The sequence below is a fragment of the Oreochromis aureus genome, linkage group 6 (genome assembly GCF_013358895.1).
Source record: "Oreochromis aureus strain Israel breed Guangdong linkage group 6, ZZ_aureus, whole genome shotgun sequence".
Taxonomy (NCBI): domain Eukaryota; kingdom Metazoa; phylum Chordata; class Actinopteri; order Cichliformes; family Cichlidae; genus Oreochromis; species Oreochromis aureus.
The window spans coordinates 5,908,116-5,929,428 of NC_052947.1; the positions used below are offsets into that span (position 1 = coordinate 5,908,116).

At 40.7% G+C, this 21,313-nt stretch overlaps 1 protein-coding gene across 2 annotated transcripts; it reads left to right on the top strand.

Annotated features, from left to right (window-relative positions):
* The first annotated feature begins 6,565 nt into the window (after positions 1-6,565).
* sp2 (sp2 transcription factor) lies at positions 6,566-20,841 on the top strand. Of its 2 annotated transcripts, XM_031741333.2 has the most exons (9): positions 6,566-6,707; positions 10,267-10,343; positions 11,341-11,388; positions 11,601-12,356; positions 14,088-14,306; positions 14,623-14,920; positions 16,817-16,994; positions 17,172-17,365; positions 17,592-20,841. In XM_031741333.2, exons 1-9 carry the CDS (start codon positions 6,701-6,703, stop codon positions 17,690-17,692), a joined length of 1,878 nt encoding a protein of 625 aa, XP_031597193.1. In that variant the 5' UTR covers positions 6,566-6,700; the 3' UTR covers positions 17,693-20,841. The 2 variants fall into 2 exon arrangements, with proteins under 2 accessions (XP_031597193.1, XP_031597194.1); XM_031741334.2 differs by lacking the exon at positions 11,341-11,388.
* Positions 20,842-21,313: the final 472 nt, after the last annotated feature.

Consider the following 21,313-nt stretch of genomic DNA (forward strand, 5'->3'; position numbering starts at 1 on the left):
CCATTCGCTTCCGCTTATCCTTTCCAGGGTCGCGTGGGGCGCTGGAGCCTATCCCAGCTGTCATAGGGCGAGAGGCGGGTACACCCTGGACAGGTCGCCAGTCTGTCGCAGAGGCCAACACACAGGGACAGACAACCATTCACGCTCACATTCACTCACACATTCACACCTAGTGACAATTTGGATTATCCAATTAACCTATCCCCTCAAACTGCATGTCTTTGGACGGTGGGAGGAAGCCGGAGTACCGGAGGAACCCACGCAAACACGGGAGAACATGCAAACTCCACACAGAAAGACCCCGGCCTGATGGTGGAATTGAACTCAGGACCTTCTTGCTGTGCGGCAACAGTGCTAACCACCGTGCCACCGTGCTGCTGTTTTTTCATTATTATTATTGATAATAATATTATTTGGTTTTGTTTTTAATGAATTGCATGAAATGAATATAGCATACCAATATATAAAGCTCAAAATTCAATTTAAATTCAAATTAAATACCCTTAGTTCATGAATAATTAACAGTTGATAAATAAATTCTTAAAATATCAATATGAATGGTTAATTCATACTGACACAGACGTCTGGTTGTGTTCTTGTGTGTTTCTGTGACTAGGAGACCACCTGATTATTGTAACATTGTTTTATTAGTCATTTGAACATCAAGCCTGAATAACAAAACTGCCTCAGAGTGACTAAAGCATGCACAATATATAAAGTGTGTATGAATATAACTAAGAGAACTTAATTTAGATCACAGTAGCTAATTAAATGAAATATTTTAAATTAAGTAAGCAAGTATTGTTTACATTCTGTACATAAACCATTTGTCTATAAAATGTAAAAAAGGCTAAAAATCCATCACAACATCACATCCCTTGCTTCACAGCTTCTGGCTGTGAGTTCTTAACGTAGAGTGTGCTTCATTTTTTAATGTCAGCTATTCTCTTTGAAATGTTTAAGGCTGAAAACTCCTGCCACAGCTTTGGCTTCCTCATGAAGCCTGTTAACTGATAAAAGTGAGATGTCCCAGTTAAATTATGCAGCACTTTCTCTCTGAGGCTCTCCACAGAGGTGCCTGGGGAGAAGGTGAGAGACAGTATCTGCATCCTTCATCAAGCCAACTACAGCACACTTGAGGTGAAGAGGGAGAGAGTGCTTTAACTAAAAGCAGGACTCCGGTTTCCTAAGCTCTTAAAAAACTCATGCAGCGATGCAGGGAGAGGACAGACTGGGGAGAAATGAAAGAGGTCTGTATGTGAATAAGGTCAAGGGTACTTTTTGGGAAAAGCCTATATGAAAAGGCATTACGTGCATTGTGGATGTGAATGGAGTCAATGGGAGTGAGCCAATGAGAAAGAAGGCCAGCTCATATTAGCCTACATGCTGGCTGAAAGTGCTGGGGGCCAGCTCAGCTGATGCAGACGACAGATGGGCCTGACAGCCACCATGGGGACATTTTCTTAACAAGTTGAACATCCGACAGAAAAGGTATAAAATGCTCGCAGAGAGTGAATGGCATCATGACATGAGCCAAAAAGAGAAGTCCCTAATCTTTAGTACTCAGATCCCAAAGGAACCAGTCAGTGTTTGAACAAGCTAAAGGTAACAGCAAAAATGATGGTTACACTTTCAGATTCTGTTTTAATGACACAGTTGTATTAGTTGTAGGAAGAAAATAAAACATTTAAAACCATTAAATAATGTTTGGATGTCACAATGATCTATTCTCTGTCGTTGTGACAGAAAACTCTGAAACTAGTTCAAAACAGGTAACTCATACCACCTAATGTGTCATGACTAATGACTGTATATATATGTTTAACGTAAATGTAAAAATGTAATTTGTTTTACAGACACTGGTCATGACAATTTAGCACATGTATCCTACACCAGATATTTTCTGAAATAAAATATTCAAGTAGAAGTAAGAAGTAAAAAGGCAGGTCTATTTACACCTCTGGCATCCATATGCCAATAAGTTTCAGCTACAGTATTAAGAGCTTTATTTGCTAAAAAATTATAATTGGAGTTCAACAATGTAAGCGAAATATTTGCTTGTTAAAAGTAAAACAGTAAAACGGTGTCCCTTAATGTTCACAATCACTCTACATTTCTGCCTCCCCTAATATATACTACAACAATCCAGCTGGTTCCTCACTTACTGAAATATTTAGATAACATACTCACCTGATGATGGCGCTAGATCCAAAGACAATGCATCACAAAAGTTACAAAAATCATCTTAAGAAGAATCGCATTCACCACAGTCTCACTGCAGAAATCCTATATATTGGTGCATGCTCATAAAGACAATATGCAAATATACAGCATAATTTCATTTGAGTCTTTGAGTCTTTTATTGAGCCAAGTATCAGAGATCAATCAAAGATTAAAGAGAGTAGGATTTCTTCTTCTTCTGTGTAGCAATAAACTCAAATCAGTAAAATAGTGTGCAAAACAGAAATTGGATCAGAAAGAGTTGCAAATCAACCTCAGAGAGGGTCAGTTAATTTGATTATATTAACACAAATCAATTGTGTCTATCAGAAGACAAAAACCAAAAGGACCGTAAAAAGGCACAAAGTCTACAAAGATTAAAACAAAAAACAACAAAAACAAAACATGAAGAGCTATGATGACCAGAAGCAGACAAATCAAACTACTGAAAAAGACATGCAGGAATGAACACAAAAAAATCCAAAGAGAACCAAGGTGCAAAAAGACAACAAAGAGAGTAATGTGCTTTTAATGTGTCAAAAGGGCCATTGTCTCATAACCTGCCAATTATTACAGTCTGCAGTCTATTGATTGGTGGACTAATGACTTGAATACTGCATCCTCAATTGCATTAGCAGTTAACACACAAGCAGAGAGCTAAATGTCATAGTGCCTTTCAGGGTAAAACTACAGCCTATTGTGAAGGCTGTGTTGAAAACAACAGGATAAGATAAAAGGCACGTCATACATGTTTTAGCCAGGCATCTTTTTTGTGTGTTAAGTACATTTTTGCGTGAGTGGACTTTTAAACAAACAGTAATTAAGCCATTAACAGGCCAACATAGACAATATGTATATGTATATATATATATATATATATATATATATATATATATATATATATATATATATATATATATATATATATATATATATATATATATATATATATATATATATATATATATATATATATATATATATATATATATATATATATATATATATATATATATATATATATATATATATATATATATATATATATATATATAAACACCTATCTCGCCTCTGCGGGCGGTTTATCCTTCACGCTCGGGTCCTCTACCAGAGGCCTGGGAGCTTGAGGGTCCTGCGCAGTATCTTAGCTGTTCCCAGGACTGCGCTCTTCTGGACAGAGATCTCTGATGTTGTTCCCGGGATCTGCTGGAGCCACTCGCCTAGCTTGGGAGTCACCGCACCTAGTGCTCCGATTACCACGGGACCACCGTTACCTTCACCCTCCACATCCTCTCGAGCTCTTCTCTGAGCCCTTGATATTTCTCCAGCTTCTCGTGTTCCTTCTTCCTGATATTGCTGTCATTCGAACCGCTACATCGATCACTACAGCCGTCTTCTTCTGTTTGTCTACCACCACTATGTCCGGTTGGTTAGCCACCACCATTTTGTCCGTCTGCATCTGGAAGTCCCACAGAATCTTAGCTCGGTCATTCTCCACCACCCTGGGGGCATCTCCCATTTTGACCTCAGGACTTCCAGGTTATACTCGGCACAGATGTTCCTGTACACTATGCCGGCCACTTGGCTATGGCGTTCCATGTATGCCTTGCCTGCTAGCATCTTGCACCCTGCTGTTATGTGCTGGATTGTCTCTGGGGCATCTTTACACAGCCTGCACCTGGGGTCTTGCCTGGTGTGATAGACCCCAGCCTCTATGGATCTTGTACTCAGAGCTTGTTCTTGTGCTGCCATGATTAGTGCCTCTGTGCTGTCTTTCAGTCCAGCTTTGTCCAGCCACTGGTAGGATTTCTGGATATCAGCCACCTCCTCTATCTGCCGGTGGTACATACCGTGCAGGGCCTGTCCTTCCATGATGGTTCCTCGCCTTCCTCCTCTTTCTTGGGTTTCTGCTGCCTGAGGTATTCACTGAGCACGCTGTCAGTTGGGGCCATCTTCATGAAGTATTCGTGGATGTTTCTTGTCTCATCCTGGACTGTGGTGCTGACACTCACCAGTCCCCAGCCCCCTTCCTTCCGCTTAGCGTACAGCCTCCGGGTGCTGGACTTGGGGTGAAACCCTCCTTGCATGGTCAGGAGCTTTCTTGTCTTTATGTCAGTGGGCTCTCTCCTCCTTTGGCCAGCCTATTACCCCAGCAGGGTACCTGATCACGGGCAGGCGTGAGGTGTTGATGGCCCGGATCTTGTTCTTACCGCTCAGCTGACTCCTCAGGACTTGCCTGACCCTCTGCAGGTACTTGGTGGTTGCAGCTTTCCTAGCGGCCTCTTCGTGGTTCCCATTCGCTTGCGGGATCCCCAGGTACTTGTAACTGTCCTCTATGTCTGCAATGTTGCCTTCTGGTAGTTCAATCCCTTAAGTTCAGACTACCTTCCCTCTCTTTGTTACCATCCGACTACACTTCTCCAGTCCGAATGACATTCCAATGTCATTGCTGTATAGCCTGGTAGTGTGTGTCAGTGAATCGATGTCTCGTTCACTCTTGGCATACAGCTTGATGTCATCCATGTACAGGAGGTGGCTGACAACCGCTCCGTTTCGTAGTCGGTATCCGTAGCCAGTCTTGTTAATGATCTCACTGAGGGGGTTCAGGCCTATGCAGAACAGCAGTGGGGACAAAGCATCTCCTTGGTAGATCCCGCACTTGATGGTGACTTGTGCTATGGGCTTGGAGTTGGCCTCTAGTGTTGTACGCCACATCCCCATTGAGTTCCTGATGAAGGCTCTTAGGGTCCTGTTGATCTTGTACAATTCTAGGCATTCCAGTATCCAGCTGTGGGGCATTGAGTCAGAGGCCTTCTTGTAATCAATCCAGGCAGTGCACAGGTTGGTCAGTCTGGTCTTGCAGTCTCGGCTGACTGTTCGGTCTACCAGTAGCTGGTGTTTTGCGCCTCTGGTATTCTTGCCAATCCCTTTCTGTGCCCCGCTCATGTATTGACCCATGTGCCTGTTCATCTTAGCCGATATGATGCCTGACAGGAGCTTCCATGTAGTACTGAGGCAGGTAATTGGTCGGTAGTTGGATGGGACCGGTCCCTTCTTGGGGTCCTTGGGGATCAGGACCGTCCGACCTTGGTTAGCCATTCCGGGTGTCTCTCGTTAACTAGCAGCTGGTTCATTTGTGCTGCCAGACGCCGTGGAGTGCAGTCAGCTTCTTCAGCCAGTAGGCGTGAACCATGTCGGGCCCTGGTGCTGTCCAACTCTTCATACTGGAGACCCTTTCTTGGATATCTGCCACTGTGATGGTTACTGGACCCTGTTCAGGAGGTCGCTATGGTCTGCCCTCAGATCCACTAGCCACTGAGCATTGCCGTTATGGGTTGCGTCCTTCTCCCATATGCTCTTCCAGTATTGCTCCGCCTGCAGCCTTGGTGGTGCTGTTCTCTTATTGTTCCCTTGCCACTGAGAGTACACCTTTGCTGGTTCTGTGGAGAACAGCTGGTTTATTCTCCTGCCTTCTATCTCTCTGGTGTACCTCCTCAAGCGGCTGGCCAAGGCTGTGAGTCTTTGCTTGGCAGTTTCCAAGGCCTCAGGTATGGACAGCTTGCTGTATTTCTTATGCACCTTCTTTGTCGCACCTTTCTGCAACTCCGTTAGTTGGCTAACCTCCTCCGTGCTACTTTGATCTTGCCCTCAGCCTCCTTCTCCATGGAGGGTACTGCCCCTTGTGGCTGTTCAACTTGTAGCCAAGCATCTCACTGATCACTGCTGCCGTATTGTAGATCAGCTTGTTAGTGTCGGTAATCATGGTTGTACGATATATATATATATATATATATATATATATATATATATATATATATATATATATATATATATATATATATATATATATATATATATATATATATATATATATATATATATATATATGTGTATATATATAGATCTAAAATGTACAATATACAAAGCTGTGCAATGTAGGCTGGTAGTGATATCCTGTACTGTACAGACAAATGTTGAACTATCAACATGCTCACAGCTTTAAAATAAATGTATAATCCATTCACTGAGCGCAGTCTTTATCACACATAACGGTCCCGCTCCATACCGTGCCACAGTTTAAACAGGTCAGGCACAAGTGACTTAAAGCTCATTGATCAGCGCGGCTGTCATTCTTATTTTGACCGTACTGCCCCTTAAAGATCACATTGGCCGTCAGGGACGTCAGTGAAGCAGTGCTCCTGCTGTAATAGGGCACTCGCTTGCTCCAGGTCAGTCCTGTTGGAACCGCCCCAGTGATCACAATCTCGATATCCCATTGGCCAAACGGTCATCCATCGACCCATGTACAGAAATCTGACGTCGGGATTGGCTCAGATGGACTTCGGTCACAAAGACAGCTAAAGGTAGTTGGTCGGGGCAGACGTCAATTAACTGTCTATTGTCCGTGGATTGGTGCAACAGCGCGGGCGGATTCCTCCATGGGTTCGGTCTGCAAGGCTCGCGGAGAGCGAATGTCGTCATGAGCGGTGGGTAGGAATTAAAACATTGGTGTTTATATTACATTCTACTTCGTAAAACATTATATTTGCGTTGAAGAGAAAGCACTAATCGTGCTGTGGTACAAATAACTATGTTTTAGGGGTGTTCGTGCGGTTGTATGTACCAAAATAAGCAGCGCACTTCCGGCAAAGGGCTCCCTTTTTCTGTAACGTTATCAAAGAGAGTTTGACTTGCTAGCTACGCGTCAGCTAGCCAAAATGCTACTGGAAGCTATGTAGCTGGTCCTTTACTTGTTTCTGCCCCCAAATCGATTTGTGCATTTCCACCACATATGAAACCCCACAGCAACACACTGAAATATTTTCATGTTGCACCCATTCCCGTCTCGCCTCATTTATCTTTATCAAAGCAAACCAGCACATATATAAGCTAGTCGATAGACATTTGAATCTGCCTCAGTTGAGTCAGTAGTGCTCGCTAGCTTGGTGGCTAACGTTAGCTGCTTTTGCACTGCAAACCAACCTAACAAACAGTGTTGCATGGCGGCGCTATTTTGAGGCCGCACTCCCCCCCCCCCCATTTGTGTTATTTGCAGGACTTAAAGTCACACTCGCATAACTGATGGGAAGTTCTGTTCTTTGTTGTTATCACTAATCCAAAAATGTGTCAGAATGGAGAGATTAGTGGCTCGCTCAGCAGGCTGAGAAATCCCCGAGTGAAAGTCTGCTGCTTTGGTAGTCATGTTTAGACGTTTCGATTAACAGCTACATTTATAATGCTTTTACTCGATGAGGCAGGCAGCTCCAACAGAGGAACTCCTTCCTGTTTGTACAGCTGATCAGCAGCCACGACACAGAGATGAGTTTGTGTGTCAGGCTTAAGTTTACTGTCGACAGATGAGCTGGCAGATACAGACGGCACAGTTTGTAGAAAAGAGGAATTTCTACTTCAGGCATTTCCTCATAACTAGCAAGTTATTGTCTGACGTCTGCACTGTGTGCAATGCTCTTTTATGGAATATTATTACACATGTGGTGTTGGTGACAGATCCAGTGCATTGGTTTTGGAGTGAGGCTGTCCTAGGTCAGGATGCCTAAGTGGAATGATACAGGGTACCTTGCATGTCTGTTTTTTGTTCCTTAGAGTTTTTTATTTGTATTTGAGTTGCAGGGTGTGTTGTTGTGCAGGGAGATGTCAAAGGTGTGGCCTGTGTTCTTGGTGTGCAACAAAGTTAGTCGAAGTACCCACACAAGTACCAGGAACTAAAGTTTCACCGCAGAACCTTGAATTGTAACACATAATGTTAGTGCTTTTAATGTTGTCAGTGGTGGTGTATTGCAACATCATTTTCTTCAATAAAAATGTAAGAGAAGTTCATTAAATGTTCATTGTAATACTTGTGTATTTTTGTGTTTCACGTGTGTGGACAGAAATGCTGTGCAAAGGGTGAAGACAAGAAAGATCACTGAACTACATAAGCTTTTGAAGAAAGCTGCATTTGCTCTCTTACAAAAAAACTAAGTTGTTTCTCTGCAAACTGTGCTAAAGGTACATGCTTTCAAAGACAGACAACTACAAACCTGTTTCATAATTTATAACACCTGTTAGAGCAGGCAGAGAATAACTAAGCCCAAAACATTACAACTCCAAACAAGTGTTGGTGGCAATGTTATTGTAGTATCTGTGTTAATTTACATTTATAGACTTGTGCAGTCATTTTTTATCATGACGAGAAGACGCAGCTCTAATTCATCTTACTTTGTTTTATACATATATATATATATATATATGATATGGCCATTGGCTTAAAAATCTGCATGTTGCAGATCTATGATGATGAATCACTTCTTTATCATCATCCTGTGTATTTGTCACAAATATTGGGACAGCCTGAAGAGTGGTGCTATGTGGCTACCATGTGGTCATATATCTTGTCTGCTGGTTGAGTTCAGGTGTTTTCCAGCTTAGATATGTAGCTCAACACATGTACTCATGTCCCAGTAGTGTTTATCGTGTTTACATTTGTCATTAATAATTGTACATATTTGTTAATAGATGTTAAAAATGCCTGCAGGTATTTCTGTTCTATAAAATCCCAAGTTAAAATATTTGAGTCTGTCACAGATCCCTTGGCTTTTAAATTGCATATTTGTGTGTTGTTCTTGAATTTATTTAAATTATTAAAAAGTGGAGATTGTATCGTGTGCACTAGCTGTGTTGTAGTTCAAGCAGTAAGGGATAGTGGAACAGCTTGCGTTTCTTTATCCACAGTTCCACAGCACTTCTGTTTGACAATAACAGCATCGACCTATTTTGACCATTAGGCTGCTTTGCTTGGCTTTCAAGATTTATCGTGCTCTTAAACTGCTGCTGGGCAGCCTGCCCTAAATGTACTTATGCTGACTGTTGAAATGGAAATATAATATGCTCAATATATTTACTGTCTTTTTCTCATATAATATTTTTGAGTGCAGTCCAATGTATTTTTTTTCCTTTTTTTTTGCTCAGAGTATTTGACGTGTGGCCAGTAGATTGGCATTTGCTGTTAGAACACGCACAACCTCTGGCAGACAGAAATTGTTAAGTTTATCAAGTACAGGTATCACAACTCTTTCTTGATTGACTAAATTTTGATCTGGTTAATGACCGAAGTTTATATTAGACTGGATCAAAAACAAGTCAAATAGCAAAAGATTTGCTGCAGTACCTAAAAGAACTGTGTGTATTTGTCAAACAGATCATTAGGTGTCTGCATCATTCCCCACATACTGGAAAACTTTAAAGCTTTAGTTCCGTACACTGCTTTGCATTAGTGGTAACTGTTTTTCAGAGCAGGCTTTAGAGATTGTTTGCATTGTTTACGTCATTTATTTTTGCCAGGTAGCTCTTTGTGATATATTCCATCAGAGTGGAAATTTGTTACTCCTTTTATAGTTCTGTTATTGATGCAGTTTAATGTGTATGAATATACAAAATCTGTACTGAGTTAGCCAGAAAATTATTAAAAATGGAATAAATGACTTATTTGAATTTAAATTCAATATGTGGAATAGATGTGGAGTAGAATCTGGGCAAAAACAGAGAAAACATAGAAACCTTTGAAGGAAAAGTATTTGTTTCCCATCTCTGTCACTGGTAAATGTGGCTGACTCATGTAAATTGCAATTATGGTGCTTTAACAACAACAACAAAATGATACATTGACTCTTGAAAGATAACTTCTAATGACTCTGCTGTTACCATGCGTGAGGCTAATATTTTTGATATCATCAACATATTGGAGGGAAAATATTTTCTTGAAACCTCAAAAACCCCCAAAAAACCCAACTCTCTACTATTAATTATCCCACATGTATGATGAAATTGAAAGTGCCAGCATGCAAATGAATGCGTTAATTAGTGCAGTTAGTGGCATCATTTGTGTAATTGATGACATTTAATGATCACATAGCAGTTTAAGTGAGATACTGCATGGCTTGTCCTTCACAGAGCTCTTCTGTTTTGTTGTAATGTCCTGTGATACCCTTGAATAGCTTAACCATTGCTACAAGCATCCTGAAATCTCTCTGCTGTGTGTTTTTTCAGAACAACAGGACAGTATGGCTACCACTGTCGCTGTCAGTCCCAGCGAATACCTTCAGCCCTCCTCTGCTTCAACACAAGTGAGTAGCAGCCACAAGCCTCGGCTGTGCACGCTTATTGCAGTGTTGCAATCTCTTTTCTTACTCTTGCTCTTAACATTTGATGTGTTCATATTGCTGGCATATTTTTGTGCTAATATACACTGGGTGTTTACTTTTCTGTAGAGTTCCTTTGATGTTTAGTGCATTGTAAGCACTGTTTTTTAACCCTCAATTGCAAAAGGCTCATGGAGTACTGTTGTTATCCTGCCTGGCGGGCAGTGTGGACACCTAAGTTTGTGAATGCGAAAACTTGAGAACAAGGCGATGTAGGAGCTTCAAATTGATACCATAGGTGCATCTACTAAAAATCTGTGGTTAAGTTTTCTGAAAATCTTGTGAATGCAATAACTCAAGAACAAGATCGCGTAGAATTTTGAAATTAACATACATACATACAAAAATCACACTGTCTAAGTTAAGATGTCATGATAAGTTTATTGTCAAATTCAAAACTGCTTTGACTGGGAAAAAAAACAAATCATCATTTAAACAAATGATAAAGAACCAGTCAAATGTTCTAACTTACCTCTGGTATCTGGACCCTTACGCCCACTAATTAGGGATTATGTCAGGCTTTATCATTACTTTCTCAGATGAGGTTAGATCCAGATTCGATGCTCTTGCACTAGTTTAGATTGGGAATGGAAAAGCTGCCCTCACTGCTCTATGTGCCAGGATAGAGCTGATGTGCTATATTTTTCTACCAGAAACCGTATAGTCTCTAAATTCAGTCACTGTTTTCCTTCTCGATGTTGATCAATATCTGAGAGACACAACTGCACAATTGGGAATTTAAATACTAATGACATCGCTTTGTGTCTTGCACCAGTAGTCACTAAACCTTTTTCACTTCTGTTGTATCAACCTTCCTAGTCCCAACTTAGACCCATTTGTTGCCTCAAATACATAAAGCGGCCCAGTGTATGTAAAGTGTGCTGAAGATGGCGTTAATGTAGAATGCTTCCCTGTCCTGCAGCTTGACGATCACACATTTGGACCAAAGAGGGGCACAAAGGCATCGCAGGTGGAAACTCCTACACCTACTACACCACTTGATCGCTACTGATTATGATTCTTAATGTGTAGTTGTAGGCCTACCTGTTGGTTTGTGTTAACTTGTTTTGTTTTAGCTTTTGATCTTACTACTACCTCATCCTATTTTTCCCTTAGTGCTGAATTCTTCTGGTTCAGGCTGGTTTTAATGCAGGCTTGGACTGTGTTTCTGTCTTCCCACAGGACACTCAGCCCTCTCCTTTGGCCCTGCTGGCTGCCACATGCAGTAAAATCGGCCCTCCTGCTGCTCAGGCTCCTGTCACCTCTCCGCCAGCGCAGCCACAACCTCGTCGGCTACTTCCTATAAAGCCAGCTCCAATAGCGCCAGCTCCACCGAAAAACCTTGGTTTCCTTTCAGCAAAGGGCAATGTGATCCAGCTCCCTGCCGGCCTGGGCTCCACAGCTCCTGGCAGCCCCATCGTCCTTACTATCCAGCAGAGTCCTGCTCGTACCAGCACCTCGGCCACTCCTGGCATCCAGTATCAGGTGGTGCCGCAGATCCAGGGTGCACAAACAATTCAGGTGATGCCACAGGGAGGTCAGATCCAGCTAATACCTGGTACCAACCAGGCCATCATTACCACTCCCATGACCATGCCGGCTCCGGCTGCAGCCACTGCTCCTGTCACGCCACAGAAGACTGTAGCCATCAAGCCCTCCCTCAAGGTGCGGAAGCCAAACAATACAGCTACAAACGTTGTGCAGCTGCCCAGTGGACTTACAATTCCCCTCAACGTGGCTACAGGAGAAGTGGGTGGGACACAAATCATCACAGAGACAGCTGCAGCCCCTCCCACTCCTGGAAAGGGACGACGAGGGAGGAAAAAAAAGGCGGTACTGGCTGCTGAGCCTCCACCGCCGCCTCCAGCACAGGCTGCCTCTCCAACCCCAGAGCAGATGGAGACCATCCTAATAGAAGCTGGTGACAACATCATACAGGTACACCTATTTGTTATTGTTACTGGTACTGAAAAGCACAAACGAGGGCACGATTTATTTGTTAAAAGTTAATCTTCAGACAGACTTAATGGTCCCCTTCTAAATATGTGTTCTCTGCGTCCTCTTTGAACTGTCAGTGTTTTATTTAAAGTCGGTCAAATTATAACGTTACACAAACACAAGTTTGACATGTAAGCCAGAATCAGCATCTACTCTCACTGCTCATAGTCTAGCACAGGGGTCAGCAACCCGCGGCTCTTTAGTCCTTATTTTGCGGCTCCAGGTGGTTTGGGAAAATAGAAGAAGTATTTCGCTGAAGTGCATTTTATTTGTGTTTAGTTCTTTTTTTTTAACTTGTAGTTCTAAATTGGAGGATTATTGTGATTTTGAAATATAAAAATAAAATTATATCTTATTATTTTTTTCATCGCTCAAAATAAGCGTCACACTCGCGGAAGCCGGTGTACCCGCCGAAACGCTGTGCGCCGAGGTTTGGGACCAGAAGTCTCATTGTAAACATAACACGGCAGACCCGACGATGTTTGCATGGACATGCTTTTCAGCATCTCTTTATTGACCACTTTTCACACACGGCTGCTGTACGCATAAAGCCGGCTGTAGCTTTTCAGCTCACAGCCCGATAACACAACAGCAGAGAGAGCACAGGCTTTAAGGCGGCGAGGCGCGATTGTGGGTGCCGCTCAGGTGTGTCCGACTCCCATGCAGCGGCACTGCAGACCACACCCCGCCACACACATTAACAAGGTAAAATAGATATTTAGGCAGAATTTTGCAAATATCTTTTTTTTTTTCTTTTTTTTTTAGCGGCATAGTGCTTTTTTTTCCAATTACTTTTTAAAAGTCAGGTCAAAGTATTTGCGGCTCCCAGTGTTTTCTTTTGCGTGGAAACCGGGTCCAAGTGGCTCTTTGGGTGTTAAAGGTTGCAGACCCCTGGTCTAGCATTTACTGTATGTTAAGTAGAAGTCCCCAAATGCCATATATATTTAGTTGATTATCAGTTATTTTATTATTTAAATCTCTCTTTTTTTGTTGAATATCAGTGTAACTGATTCTTTTTTATCACAGAGGATGCTTCTTAAGGTTTGTGCTCCTGTAATACAAGCCGATCTTGAGCACTGGGACTTTTGAATCTTAATAAAAATGTATGTATGCTAATGAATGTTAATAACCTGCTGTTCCCGTTATCATTTTTTGTGAAGTGTCAAAAAAGAAGAAAAAAAACCCCAGGAAACTGTCGACTGTTTTACATCTTCAGAACCGTCTGCTTCCTAATTAGCCTCAGGACAGTTTCAGTTTTGGGCAGGCAGCTGTTTTATGGTACAAAGCTTGTTTCTGTTTTTGTTTTGGGGTTGTTGTTTTTTTTTAATTTGTGATGTGTTCTTCTGCCACCAAATGGTTAAAACAAAAGGTATTTTTAGTGTTACAACCACTTTTTGTTTTTCACGCTTAAAAGGTTCCCTGTGACATAAATATACTACCAAAGTGAGTAAATGTGTGTGCAATTCAGATTGATAAAAGTCAGAATATTTTATAATACAGAAACCAGAATATTGTTATCGAGTTTGAAATTCTACTTTGAAACACTCAACCCAGTCTATAGCTAGCTGTTAAATGAATGTTTAGCCTTTCAGTGTGGTCAAAACATTGAAGATGTTGGCTAAAGCCTACGTATGAGCATTACTGGTTAGCTTCTTATCTCTATATTCACAGGCAGGGAACAATTTACTGATTGTGCAAAGTCCTGGGCAACCTGCTATGGTGCAACAGGTCCAGCTGGTCCAGCCCAAACCAGATTCTCAGGTGGTTCAGATCCCACAACAGGCTTTGAAGGTGGTACAGGCTGCCTCTGCTACGTTGCCACCCGTCCCGCAGAGACAGTCTGTCTCCTCGAATCTGCAGGTCACTCCAACAGAAACATCACCAACACAGGTATCCGTTCAGACTTATTGTTTCTTTAACTCTTAATATTTTTAGTCTGTTGTGTCAGGAAAGGCATCTAGTGTAAAATTCTACTAAATCAATATATAGAGCTACCTGCTGTGGTAACTCCTTGTAAATAAGGGAGCAGCTGAAAGTAACTTCTTCTGTTTATTATGAATACCTCAGGAACCGTAGCAAAGGACCATGTGACATTCTTACAACTAAGCTAGCAACACGTCAAAAATCATACATAAGATAATACAACAGTTTAACTAGGAATTAGTTTAACATTTTAAGTAAACTTAGTGATATTTTCTTTTCTCAGATTCTCTTTAAAACAGCATCAGGTGAATGGCAATCAGTTCAGCTTCAGGACTCCATGACAACAACAACCCCTGCCACCACAGTTGCCCCTACCACCACTGTCACACCACTAGCTGGCACCAAGAGAACACAAGCTACCGGAGGACGAAAGGAGCGGACCTTGGCAAAAATTGCCCCTGCAGGTGGAATGATACAATTGAACACATCGCAGCTCACCTCAGCAGCACAAGCAGTGCAGACCATCAGCATCAACGGGGTCCAGGTTCAGGGAGTTCCTGTTACCATCACCAATGCAGGCGGTGAGCTGATGTTAGATGCTTTGGGTTTTTCAAATGTTTTTCAAACTTTTTCAATGTTCAAAAGTTTTCCACTGGCTGTTTATAGAGCTAAGCACAAGGCGACTATGCTGTTTTTCTGAGCAGACAGAATTACTTGATTTTTGAAAAGGGGAACAATGCCATTGTCTAATACTACTGATGAATACACTGGGGTGTTTATGTAGCACATGCATGGTGTGCAGCACACTGGGGGGTGACCCCACCACCCTCATTTCCCATTTTGAGGAAATGCAGTGGTTGAAGAACTTGGATTGGAGTTGAAGCTTGAAGTAATTGTAATTTTTGTGTTAAACAAATAGAACACCATCTGCAGTTGTTGTTCTACTGGATACTCGCCTCTCTCTTATTTTGAAAGTTCTGTTGCTGCTTACCAGCAATCCCTGGGCATTTCTGTTTTGTGCAAGAAGTGGACCAGTTTACAGAAATGTGAAAAATAATATTTTCAACAAACTTTATGCAATCTTGTGAAAAAATGAAGTAAGCCCTTTCCTGCTCACATGGGAGTTAAGAAGGTAAGTAGCAGCCGAGTGCTGCTAATCAAATGTACTTGATTTTGGCAGATTGATGGTCTGGTGTGTGTTAACTCACTGCCACAATCTTCCCACAAATGGACTTCCCTTTAAATACGGCCCAGAGTCCAACCAATGCTCAGAGAAATTAGAAAAACACCCCAAAACCTTGCGCTATGGTAAAAGCTATGATATGAAACCATGATAAAAGTTTGGGGCAGTAGAATCAGAAAAGGCCTGGGCAAGTCTGACTTGTTTCGAAGGTTTGCCAGGAGAAAGTCTCTCCTCTCTAAAAAGAATGCGACAACCTGGCTAAGAATTGCAACGTTGCATCTGAACAAATCTCAAGACTTGTGGAACAATGTCCTTTGGCTATAATTCATGTTGCCACATTCGTTGAAAACCAAACACAACACATCAGCACAGACACTTCATAAAAGCTATCAAGTGTGGGAGCAGAGGCTTGTTTTGCAACCACAGGATCTGGATACCCTGCAGTCATTGAGTCAACCATGAGCAATCAACCCAAGCACACCAGCAAAACTCCCAACAAAATAGATGTAAAAGAAATGATTCAAAGTGTTCCAGAGGCTCCGTAAAAGTCCAGATCTCATCCTGATTAAAATGCTGTGGTCAGACTTTAAGAGAGCTATGTGTAAATTCACGTCCACGAACCTCAATGAAACAGCCTTGTAAAGAAGAGTCGGCCAGACTCCTCCATAACAATGTGAGAGGCTGATAGTTATACAGAAAACAATTACTTCATGTTATTGCTGCTAAAGATATTTACTGAGAATAGAAGCACTGCTCCTCCACATTGAAAAATGATTTGACCGTCTGATGAGGATCCTTTATCGATGCCTCTGAAGTGGGGTGTTTTGGGCATGTCCTACTCAAAAGAGGCCTCAGGTCAGACTCAGGTCTGGTGCTAAAGATAGCAGACCTGGGTCTGAGAGAGTTTATATCTGTTGGCTCGCTTGGGGATGACTCTTTGTCTGTCCAGATGAAGAAGAGGTGGCTGGGGTGAGGGAAGTCTGCTGCCTCTCCGACCCAAACCCAGATAAGCAGTCAAATGGATGGATAAATTAACTTTATCAGTTGTCAGTGATTTATGGTAATAAAAAATAATGTTGACCTTTTCCTCGGTCAAAGAGCAAAAGCAGCTAAAAGTTTGCAATGTGTTTAAAAACTCTAAAACAAAAACAAAATTTTATTTTGCAACATATAGCTTTCGCATCTTAATTTATTGTTGATTAGAATTTCAGTTCACTGATGGCAGTAAACTGAATTATCCAGCTCCTGCAGAAGCCCTGCTGTTTGTCTTAAAATGAGTCTCTGCGTTTGTTAGGCCAGCAGCACCTAACGGTGCAGACCATGCAGGGTGGAGGGCTCCAGCTGGCCGCAGCACAGGGCCAGCCTGCTATCCAGGTAGACCAGACCCTTACCCTGGAGTTGCCTGGCCAGCCAGGAGAAAAGAAACGACGCATGGCCTGCACCTGCCCCAACTGTAAAGATGCAGACAAGAGGTGAGTCTCAAAGGATGGGTTGGGATGGGTTTCCTGACAGTCTTTAAATGAACTGCTACAATATTTGAGTAATTGCTTTCACGTCTACATTTTGGGAAGTTCATGCTTTACTTTTTAGCACTCGGACTATTAAAACTCTCATACCGATAAAGGGTTTGAATTTTGTTCACTGTTTAGACCCAGTGAGGTGGGAAAGAGGAAACACATCTGCCACGTCCCTGGCTGTGAAAAGACTTTTAGGAAAACATCTCTGCTCAGAGCTCACGTCCGGCTGCACACTGGCGAAAGACCCTTCGTCTGCAACTGGGTTTTCTGTGGGAAACGTTTTACGCGGAGTGACGAGCTGCAGAGGCACGCCAGGACACACACAGGTGCTCTGGACACAAACAAACAAACAGAATCGTCAAATCACTCTGTATTTAACTTCACACGCTACAATACAGAGGCAAAATAGGCACACAGAGTTGCTAAATACACTTAAAAACACTTAACAATCCAGACGTTTTTACAAATTACGTTTTTAAAAACACCTATTGTTTCTTCATTATTGAAAGTGCATTAAAAATATTACTCAATACGTTTTTTCCCCTCCCACAGGAGACAAGCGCTTTGAGTGCAGCCAGTGTCAGAAACGCTTCATGCGGAGCGACCACCTGACAAAGCATTACAAGACTCACATAAACACCAAGAACTTGTGAGCAGACGGTATACAGATACAAAAACTCAGAAACTAACTGTGTTACAGGAAGGATGGGCAGTGGAGATGAGACCAAGGGATTGTGTTTGTGACTTACCCCACAATGGGAAACTCTCCAGAATGAAATGCTTGATTCCCTGTCACTCTTGAAGGACACTGTGTAGCATGGTGTACAAAGAAACCCTTCCTGGTGGACTTCAAACTTTCAGCAAATTTATTGACCATTTTTTAAAATGTTTTTTCCCCATTTGGTCTGAACACGTGGACAGATTACTGTGACTGAATTTGTAAGGTGAAAATGCTTTAGATTTAAATGCTTAACTCTGCTAGATTATTTATGAACTTCTCTGGTGAAAGAACATTTACAGATTTTTTTTTAAAATTAATTTTTTACGTTTAGAAAACACAACAGGATTCCAGGACATCAGTTACAATTTCAGTCTCTATTATTTTGTTGTTGTTTTTTCTACCACAAAAGCCCCCCCCCCCCGAGTCAGCCATGATTAAAAGTCTGTAAATTCAAGAAATTAACACATAAATATGTTTGAGAGTACTGGTCAAGCCAGCCTGAGTTCCCCTATCCAAAAGCAAAGTGATTGAGCTGCAGGCCAGAAGTCATTGTGCCTTAAAACTTGTAAAAAGTAATGTAAAAATTAATCACAAAAAAAAACAGACCACAATTAAGGAAGTGCTGGAGTTATAACAGTATATCATTTCTGTGACCTCTGGTAGGTCCTTGGTTACAAGTAGTGATCTAAATACAGCAATATGAAGTGATCTGCAAGGTTGGCCAATGTTGGGAATTGTGTTGGAAAATGGATTGTTTAAATCTAAGGAAGGGTAATTAATTAGAAAATGTAATACTTGGAGGACCACGAATGAGTCCTTGTGGAACACCAAAGTAAAAAGGATGAATTTTTGAGCCACCTGAGTTTTGTAAACCATGAAACGGATAAAGGAAAAGCAGAATCTAACCTCTTTATGCCACAAGGAGAAAGCTGTTGCCATCACAGACATGAACAAGTGGTTAAAGATGTGGAGGAAATGTATTAAGTATCTTAAAATTCAACAATGAAAATTTACACACTGCTCATTATGGCTCCAGGTGTTTCTTCTGTTGAGTTGAGACAGTTGGCGCTCTTTTATCATGAGTTGTGTGTAATAGATGAAATGTTTGAGACTGTACCATTGTTCTTTCCAAGTAGGTTTATCAGGAAAATGTCTGATAGTTATGTATTTATACTACCTAAAATTCTCTACCTTTACACAGGCACTGCAAGAAGTTTCAAATATCAGGAAAATTAAATAAAATTGTTAAAGGCTGTTGAGATGGCCCAGAAACACATAGAAAGATTTTTGTTGATGAGCTACGTTTTCCTGAGTTTAGACGCTAAAGATTTAATTTGGTGAAATATTAGCAGTAAGAAGAGTTGATAACTCAAATGCAAAACATGCTATTGCATCTGTGGTCCAAACTTTGTTTCTACATAGTTGGTTATTTACCATGCATAACAAGACAGGTACAGGGCTGTGTATCCGATTGCCATTTACTTTTGTATAGTTCCTGAAGTTTAGCCATCCAGTCATTAATCACATTAGTTCCTGACTTAAGTCAAACCAGTCTTAGTTTTAGATTGATTTTATTTGAGTTCTTAAATGGCTGCATGTTCATAGTTGACATTTAACTTTGACAAACTTAATGATTTGTGCTTCTTTTATTACCTGTTTTTAGCCTGAATAGTTCAAGTTTCTTCGTGGCAGGAAACATCTTCATCCTTCTCAAACTAAAGAACCTAAAAATTTGGTACCTGCAACACTTTCTCCTAGTTTACTCATTTAAAAAAACGAACAAAACTACACATAGTCTTTCTTTCATCGGTCAGATTTGATGAATTGTAGCCTATGCATTGCTGTATATAAGATGAGACTTTTAATTATTTGGCCTGACTTGACAATCATGTCACAAGATGCAAAAAAACAGAGGAAAGAAATAAAGCTTTCTCAGGCCTTCTATGAGTCACACAACGTTTTCCAGCTATATGATGGCTTTAATTCTAAATTAACACTTAAGATGTTTTTGTGATGTACAAATGACCAGCATTAGCCGTGCTGCACAGTACTGACATAACTTTCTTTAATCTCATTTGCTTTACAGAAAATGTACATTTGCTCAGTGATTTTGATGTTATGAAGATATGCTGACCGTTTTCTAACAAGTCAGCAGTGAGTTTGAAGCCTGAAATTGCCGGGGAGTTATTTTAAGAAGTACACCAAGTCATTGCTTAACAAGGTTTTTTTGTCAAATTATCCAGCAGAGCAGCTTCACACTGTATCTACACTGAGGTTTGTTTCTGGTAGATGGTGCAGGCTTGCTACAGGTTGTGCAAAGCAGAGAAATTTGACCAAAAAAGCTCAAGTCTGATTTGTTTTCAAAGCACTTTGAACAAAGTGCTTTAAAAAGGTGACATTGGGGGAGAGAGAGAGACAGAGGCTGCTCATATTTATGTTTGTATTCCATGTCTGAATATGTAAATAAAACGTGTCTGTCAGACACGGTAAATGTAGGATATTAAAAATTGTTAAGCTGCATAGTTTTGTGGTTGGCGTAGCCAGCCTTGAAGGAAGTGGACTTTGTACAGTGTTTTAAGGAAAAAAAAACATATATATGTGACATTGTATAGCTTCATTCCTGCTTTGTATAAGACTTCTAGATCTTTTTTCTATGAATTAAAGATGCCTTAGACAGCTGCACCCAGTATTTAAAGATGTTTTTTTTTCTGTCTAATTCCAGGTAACAACATTTGTAAAATTTTGTTTTGTGTTTTTAACTTATGTTACATGCTAATGTCATGTGCACTGATTAAACTCCCAGGTTCCAAAATTTGTAAATTTAATGTTGATTGTAATTAAATATAATGTGTTTTCCCCCTGAATTAAGTCATTTCTGTTGCTTGGTTTCTGTGAATGAAATGCTTCTCCTTCTCCAAGCCTATATGTCATAAAGTGTTCTATAAACTTTATTTTTGTGTGTATATCAGGAGAACCAAGAGAACCAGCAATTAATTTTCTAAGTTCTATAAAGGTGCTAAAACATAGTTTGCTCCTTTTCTACCATCACCCCCCCCTCTTCAATAAAGAACTCATACCTTATCGACTGCGTCACTCTTTTTAACTTTCATTTTAGGACTAATAATAGATTAATTATATTCATACATACTTAGTGTGATTATTTTTTGTCAGGAATAGAAGGATAATCGTGGACTTTGTGTAAATAAATCACATCCAAGCACATATTTTTTATGCCTGGTAGGCTATAACAACCTTTGGATAATTAAGCCTTAAATAAGCATTATTACTGATTTTAGTGCCATAACAATTTTTTAAATAATTTTTGAAGAAATTCTATTTCATAACATGGCAACACTCTACTAATGGTCAAGTGAAATAAGTTTATACACAGATTTCTCAAGGTTAATCTATATTTCTGTTTTGAAAAACCATTTAATGACTTTGAATTCCGGGTTTGTTGTTGCTCCCATGATTTTTTTTGAATTATTATTAATATTATTATTTTATTATTAGTCATCATTATCAGTTTTATTATTAGTAGTAGCAGTAATAG

Excerpts from the sequence above, each read along its gene's own strand:
- sp2 (XM_031741333.2), top strand. Across the intron at positions 14,921-16,816 it reads TACCATCACCAATGCAGGCG|GCCAGCAGCACCTAACGGTG; the intron begins GTGAGCTGATGT and ends TGCGTTTGTTAG. Across the intron at positions 17,366-17,591 it reads GCACGCCAGGACACACACAG|GAGACAAGCGCTTTGAGTGC; the intron begins GTGCTCTGGACA and ends CCCCTCCCACAG.